The sequence below is a fragment of the Poecilia reticulata genome, linkage group LG15 (genome assembly GCF_000633615.1).
Source record: "Poecilia reticulata strain Guanapo linkage group LG15, Guppy_female_1.0+MT, whole genome shotgun sequence".
In the NCBI taxonomy this organism is placed as follows: domain Eukaryota; kingdom Metazoa; phylum Chordata; class Actinopteri; order Cyprinodontiformes; family Poeciliidae; genus Poecilia; species Poecilia reticulata.
Window position 1 is genome coordinate 12,691,548 of NC_024345.1, and position 7,766 is coordinate 12,699,313.

General features: G+C 39.2%; 1 protein-coding gene across 1 annotated transcript; it reads right to left on the bottom strand.

Moving 5' to 3' along the window:
• Window positions 1-5,172: 5,172 nt before the first annotated feature.
• tex36 (testis expressed 36) lies at window positions 5,173-6,797 on the bottom strand. The gene is made up of 4 exons (XM_008429311.1): window positions 6,644-6,797; window positions 6,424-6,558; window positions 5,785-5,862; window positions 5,173-5,689 (listed from the first exon to the last, which is right to left on the bottom strand). Exons 1-4 carry the CDS (start codon window positions 6,692-6,694, stop codon window positions 5,384-5,386), a joined length of 570 nt encoding a protein of 189 aa, XP_008427533.1. The 5' UTR covers window positions 6,695-6,797; the 3' UTR covers window positions 5,173-5,383.
• Window positions 6,798-7,766: the final 969 nt, after the last annotated feature.

The window sequence follows — 7,766 nt, forward strand, 5'->3', positions numbered from 1 at the left end:
CTTGTTATCTCCCTGGTGGGATACTTTAGCAGACTGATGCCTTTAAGGTCTGTGTGTACAGAGGTCTAATGTGATTGTTCTCACCACCTACACTCAGATTTGTATTCAATCTGTATATAAGGCTTTAAAAATACATGAAGGAATGTGATTTAATGCCAGGGTAGATCTGGGCTTCCAATACAGTTTGTTCTGTACCCCTTAAAGTCAGACTGGCAGACCTCACAGCTGGAACATGGACAAGGCTACAGCCAACACACTCCGAAGTACTCTGTTTATGCAACACACACACACACACGCACACACACACCCCCACACACACACACACACACACACACACACACACACACGCACACACACACACACACACACACACACACACACACACACACACATGCCCCAGCACACGTACAGTCTCCTTGTGAAGTTTTGGCAGGGGAACTCTTATCTCTATTGGACAAACTCCTCGAGTGATGGGAATGTTCTCAGGATGTTATCTAGTCCTCTGTGGAAACGAGATAGCCAGACACCTTTATCACCACCCTCAGACTCTGGAGGGTCTCTGACCACTATGGTAACAAGGACTGTTCAGCTGCTATGGGACCCCAGCCAACTTACGGCCAGAAACCCCCCCGCAGACTGTGCGGATTTGGAGTGATTGAAAGAGATTAAAGAGAGTCTCCTGGTTTGAGTTTAAACTACCCATAGGAATCAACTCAAAGACCATTTTGGACTCTGCAATTTGAAGGTCTGACTCTTTAAAGCCAGCTACAATAAACAGAGTCAAAACATTTTGATATATTTTTCCACTTTTTTTGGACAAAGAATCATGATCTTATTTGTGATTTTCCAAATGGATAAATTCTGCTATTGTGGAATAGTTTATTTGAGTGAAGTTAGACACTTTTACATATATTCTATTCAGCACTGTTTCGGCTGTTGAACTACAGAGACATTCATTGTTGCTCTCCTATATGTCTGTTAATAATAAAGAATCTGGCAAAGAACACACTCATTCATCCTTTAGTTGTTCAAGACATGCCTAAAAAAAGACACAAATATTCAGGCTAAAACTTTTTACCACCTTACATTTGACATTTACGATTTTTTAGGACTGTAGTTAATGAGGTAGCAGGTAATGAAAAACAATTTAGCTTTTGCTTGTAGGGTTAAATTATATCAAGCATACGTCACTTTGGATAAGTATTTGTCCCTTCTCTACAAAACATTCATTTTGTCTATTTAGCCAATTGGAGAAAGATTTGCTGACTTGCTTTCAATGATTGTCCTGTTGTGTAACAGAAGTATTAGTATATCATGAACTGATAACTGGACATTCTCCTTCAGGATCTTGTGAACTAATGATTGCTCCAGACCATTGTCCTACCAGAGCCATGTTTCACTGTTGGACTTTTCCCATAAAGCTATTTCAGTCTCAAGCCTGATGGAACAAGATGCTAATCAGCCCACAGAATAATTTTCTAAAAGTCATTTAGGAACATGTTTGAGGAAATGTGAGATGGGCCTTAGCAATCTTTTTGGTAATTTGTTGAATTTCTTTAGACCCAGGTATAATCACTTAACACAGAGTGGGTTAATTTGTTGCACAGTAAATTTTGTTTGACAAAGTAAATTATTCAAACGTGACGAGGACAGTAAGTTGTGACAGCAAAAAATTAAAAAAATAGTTGTAATTGGCAGAAAAATAAAGAATAACCACTAAATCGCCAGTCCAATTCTGCTACAAGTCCTATCATTATTGAATAGGTGGATAAATCGCACAACCTAAATCTGTCATATTTGACACAAGTAATTCTGCTGCATACAACAGAGTATGTCAAAAGCAGCACAGCAGCCTTTTAGAGAGGCACGCACACTAACACACACACGCATGCACGCACACACGCAATGTACCATGGCAACACAAATCTTCTTTCTGTTGGTGTTATTTTGACTGTCTGGCAAATCCACCTCTTGTTTTCAAAGCATTTTTTGTCTCCCTCTAACAGGTGCAAAACCTCTCAACTCAGCACATCAAAGAGGCGCATGCACCTGCGAATAAATCACAGCAAATGGGAAGAATCCAGAGTAGAACCTCCTAACACCAAAGAGGTAGTATTCAAAGTGCCTGATTTAATATTTATGAGGTACAAGGCTTTGGTGGTTGAATGCTTGTTTACTGAGATGTGTCTTTTGTCCTTGGAATGAGGTTTGATATTCCACCAAGTAACTATATTTACATATACTCTTAGTTTCTGCCTCTGGATAACATCACACACACACACACACACACAAAGGGAGAGAGAAATATCGAGATCTCACAGAACATATTGCATGCTGGTCCGTATTGACACGTTGTTTCAGCTCTCCAAAGAGCTCTTCTTCCCTTGAGATGTTTTAAAAGCCCTGCTGTTATTCTGACAAGGCTGCACGGTTACTTATAGTGATTTGTTGGAGATTTCTGTGCCAAGAAGAAGTTCTAAGTTACTCTAAGTCCATTCTACTTCACAATATTTCTCGCAAAATTATTTATAACGTTTAACTTTCTTACAATTGACAATCTTACAGCCACAAATGTTAATGTACTTCATTGGGATTTTATGCGATAGACTATCACAAAGTAGTGTATGATTGTTTAGTTGAGAAAAAAAAAAGAGTAGTACTTTTTCATTCTCCTAAACCAAATGCGGAAATCACCTCATTTCTAAATCAAGTTCACTAATCTGTTATTAAATGTAAATGTAAACACAGCTGTTCTCTGAATGTGATGAGGTTCATGAGAAAACATTATAAAGAGAGGCTGAAAGGTTTGGGGGTAATGTAAGAATCTATAAAGCAGGCGCATAGTTAGATTATACAACAATTAGAAAAAACGTTATTTCTGAAAGAAAGCAATAAGCAATGCTGTTCACAGTTTCCCATAAGCCATCTGCAGAACAACATTAACATGTGCTCTACTTGGAGGAGACCAAAATTAAACAGTTTCTTGACAACAAATGGAAAATGTTGTGTTGTAAAAAACTAAGATAGTGAACCATCCTAAACACACTGTTAGCTATGGCGGTGGCAGTATAATATTGTGGTGATGCTTTTCTTTGTAGGTTCAGAACAGCTGGTTTAAGCTGATGGCCTGAGATAATTACAGGAAAACCTTGAAAAATAAATCAGACCTTGCAGACTTCAGACTGGGGCACAGGTTCAGATACACTCACATACACAAAGCATTTTCATTTTGTTAGCATGGCCCAAGCAATGTCCAGATCTAAATGTAAATTAGGAAGCTGTGCAAAGCTTAGAAATCTATCTTTTCATGTGCTTCAAAGACCGGCAGAGTACAAAGCTAGCAGAGACCATAGAAAACTTGAAAGATGGCTACCAAAGATGGCCAAATTAGAAAATGTCACTTTTGTTTTGGTCTGTTACACAAATGCCAAATAAAATGCAAATGATGCTTGTGACTGTAACAAAAACTAAGCAAGTTCTAAAGAACATTTACATAAAATATCTATTTTGCTAGGCAATGTAATTTGCCACTCTTAAGGAGTGATTTGGCCAATGGAAATAAAATGGACATCAAGAGCAAAGCTGACTGATGTTGTCAGTGTTATGATCATTGTCGTACTTTCACTCTTGAGTCCCATGGTAGTTGTGCAGCTGCATTTAGGAATCATTGTTTGGCTCTTCTGAATTTACAAAGGGTCATAGTTCAACACAAATGTAGTTAAATAAAGCTAAAAAAAATTGTCTTAGTGTTTTGTTCTCTTATAGCAAAACAAGCTCCTACAAGGTTAATCTAGTACGCGGATGAGCTAATTACATCAGCTGAAAAAACACTGGTGAGAAAAGCCACCATCCCCAGTGAGCACTTAGAGAAAGAAAGCAGCTGGTCGTAGCGTTCTCTAAAGAAAAGGACTGGTCACAGATTCTTCTGGTTTTTCTTTTCTTTTCTTTTTTTTCTTTTTTCTTTCTTTTTTTTTTCCCGTGGAGTGTTTTCCATAACTCTCCCACTCTTCCTCTCCTCTTGTGGGAGCTGCAAACATATCCATCCATTTGATCCCCAAGGGTGAAACAAACCCATCCATTATGACTCAAATCAGGCCTAATTTATTTCACATGCTCAAATTTAATGTCGTCATGTTGATACACATTGAATTAAAATAGCTACATTCTTTTGGTAATTATTTTCCACACATGTTCCCTCCCAAAGCGGGCTCATTTCACACAGAGGTTTTGGTTATTAGATCTCTCACGAAGCAAAGGACTCGTGTGCATGAGCACGCCAGATCAGGACTCATGCATATCTACTGCCCCCACCTGGCAAACATGGAAACTATCAACGTAACAGTGTTAAAAGATTATATTATAGGCAGGCTCTTATTTGCTGGAAGTACATTTTGACACTTCCAAGATGAACTTGGGTTTATGGGCCATAAAATAATAAAGAGGGAGAGAGAATGAATTGCTCGGCAAAGGTAATTTAAATTACTGTAAATATAAAGGTGTGTTCAAGAGAACTTTGCATTTTGCACAAGTTTGAAGAAATTAGTTTTAGTGGTAAAAGTGTGAAGAGGTTTATTGCTCATACGTAATTATTCAAGTGACTTTTCTGTGCCCTTTCCAGCGTATTTGGGTAAATGTTTTGTGGACTTTGGACACCATTTAAAGGCTTCAGGAGATTAAAAGGGTATAAGAGATTTTTGGTACATGGGGATTCGAGCAATATTTGAATCTCAAAAGTGTAATGCTATGTAAGATACATTTTTTTAGTAGTTTTGTCAAATATTTAATTATTTACAGTATTACAATTCGGGGGCTGCACAGTGGCGTAGTTGGTAGAGCTGTTGCCTTGCAGCAAGAAGGTTCTGGGTTCAATTCCCAGCCCCTGTCTTTCTGCATGGAGTTTGCATGTTCTCCCTGTGCATGCGTGGGTTTTCTCCGGGTACTCCAGTTTCCTCCCACAGTCCAAAAACATGACTGTCAGGTTAATTGGCCTCTCCAAATTGTCCCTAGGTGTGAGTGAGTGTGTGTGTGTGTCTCTGTGTTGCTCTGCGACAGACTGGCGACCTGTCCAGGGTGTACCCCGCCTCTCGCCCGGCACGCCAGCTGGAGATAGGCACCAGCACCCCTCCTGACCCCACTGAGGGACAAGGGTGTAAGAAAATGGATGGATTACAATTTGGTTCAATTTAAACTTTATTAAAAGACATGGAGTCCTGGTCCATAGTTGAGATAAAATGACACAATAACACATATTTCTTTCTTTGCTATCATCTGAAGTTGTGTTTTTGAACCAACACTTGGTCTGCGTGTCCTAAAATTAAAACTCACTTAATCTTTTATTCCAGCCACCCAAACGTTTTCATTGTATGTCTGGAGGTTTTCACCTTCAGCGTCCTGAAGGTGGCGACAGGTTGGCAGTTATCAGCACATCCAGACCAACTGGGACATGGGCTGTGTCTTGTCCAAACCACATGAATTGCTCCCTTGACTTCTCAAAGGCCTCTTCTGACCTCAGTTTGTGGTTTCGAGGGAACCTCCTGTTCTTGGTAGGTACACTAAAGACCTCCACTGAAGTAAAGTCAGGTTGGCTTGGAGAGAAGCTGCATACAGGCTCTTCACCTGAATCGTGGGTTAGACAGACCTGAGTCTTGGTTTGCATATGATCACCAGAATACTTCCTTCGTCCCACACCCTGATGTACACAAACACAGAAAAGACACACATGTGGAAAGGACATTAGCGTATAGAAGCGCATCCTTCATGTGCTGAAACTAAATAAATACTCACATTAGAGAAGACTGAGATGCTACTTTTTAAGGTGGTCTTATTGTCATGACATGATAATGGATAATCCTCCCTGGAACTCTGGAAAGCAGCAGAAAAAAATCAAATTCCTGTGTTTGTATCGATCGCTGCACAGTTTGGAAGCTTTCCTTTCAGCTTCCAAGAAGAGTAGCTAAACCCCAGATCATTTTTTGCTTGATAAGCTGTCTAAATTGTTATGGGTGCTATTTTTTATGTTTGCATGGAAATTTAATAAAAATTTCCTGTAAATTTGCTTAAATCTTCAATATTTGCCATTCAAGCTTTAATAACATAAAAAAAAGTTGCTATTCACTTTTTTGAGAAACTTGTGAAAGGGGTCTGAAAGGTCACAAAATATAGCAATCAAGTGTTAAGCTGGAAAACAAGATGGTGAGGTTGTGCTTTCCCTGGGGAGTTAACTACACTTTATGTGTCACATCTCTGACACATGAATTTCCTCAAACTTATTTTCTCTTGTACATTTTCAAATCGTCTAAGGGAGTAACAGCAATAAACGAAAATATTCACAACACAACAGAACTCAATGTCAAAAATCTGATTTCATTGGCTAATTTGGACAGAACAATGTATTTCAATTCCTAAACACATGAACACACAGACCTGGTGAAATTTACATTTAGGATAGCGCTTCACATGCCAATCCTGAGGCAACAATGTATTAGTCTCACTCAGCATAGCTCCAGTAGTCGTACAGGCTTCACGAGATGCTATCTTTGAACAGTGTGGATGGGCAAACTGAGGACAAAGACAAATAAAACCAGAATGCATTTAGTTTTGAGTGTTTTGCTGCATAAGGTCAATCAAATGTACAGTTCCTTACCCACTGGCCATCCTTGTCCATACCACGGTAGCGTTTTCCACCTTTCACCATTTTGACACAGTTTGAGACGTCACTATTGAGTGGTTTCAGTGGAACCAAACACACACATTATGTTCAGCTTAACAGCTAAATAAAATTGCAGTGACCATGGAAACCTGGAACAGGCAACATGCAATCTGATACCAGATCGCCACGGAGCTGCAGATCTGGAATTCTGACAGCAATACAGAACGGGGAAAGTAGTCCAGTTTATTTGCTCAGGAAATTGAATAATAGCTTGTACAATCTTCTCTCTGAAGTAGTGCTAGCGAGCAATCTGGGACACTTTGCTGTCAAGAAACACATTAAACTGTGGGACAATACAGAATAAAAGATATTTCTATTCTTAAGCAGTTGCAAAAGTCAGAGCAATGTGTAAAATGCAAATGAGAGGACATTTACAAATAATGTTCATAAAATATTGAGATGTGTTTTGTCATTTTCTGACATTAATATAAACACGGTGAACCAAGTGCAGAATTCTGAAACATTTTTACATTAGACAAATAGTCACTGATTAAATACATTGTATTATTATCAGGGGTGAAAGTAAGAGGGTACGGCAGGGTACTGCGTACCCCTAAAAGAGTTAGAGGGGGTACGGAGTACCTGCAAGAGATGGGAGCGGCTGTCTGCTGTAAAAAATCAGTGGGTTCACTGTGCAGCCGTGAGTTCACCCACTAATTAGCCGTGACTGATTAGTTTTTCAAGAACAATCTAAAACAGACTTAATCAGTTAATAAATAACTTTTTTCCCATGTCAAATGGTCTCTGAACTGTTCGTGCTTTGCTAGAGCAGGGCTGCAACACGTCGATTGCAGAAGGTTTTGAGTCGATCTCAGCATTAGGTGACAAACTGAACGCCGCCAGGAGGCTGAGAGCAGCACGTCCTCCTCTGACTCCTTATCAAAATGTTAATAACTTTATTAAAGAACAACAACAAAAAATCAACAAAACGTGTTCAAATTAACGATTCAACAACAATAACAATCTCAGTAATTATTGTTTCAACAAGGTGTTGCGCAATTCTGTGCGTTTCGGTTCCATTATCAAAATAACGAGCAGAGCAGGAGTTTAAAATTAA

What these genes read in the sequence shown, in the direction of transcription:
- tex36 (XM_008429311.1), bottom strand. Translation starts at nt 6,694, where the DNA reads ATGGTGAAAGGTGGAAAACGCTACCGTGGTATGGACAAGGATGGCCAG. An exon ending in CTAAATGTAAATTTCACCAG is followed by an intron (nt 5,863 to 6,423) that starts GTCTGTGTGTTC and finishes GCTGCTTTCCAG; the next exon opens with AGTTCCAGGGAGGATTATCC. An exon ending in GCATCTCAGTCTTCTCTAAT is followed by an intron (nt 5,690 to 5,784) that starts GTGAGTATTTAT and finishes TGTGTACATCAG; the next exon opens with GGTGTGGGACGAAGGAAGTA.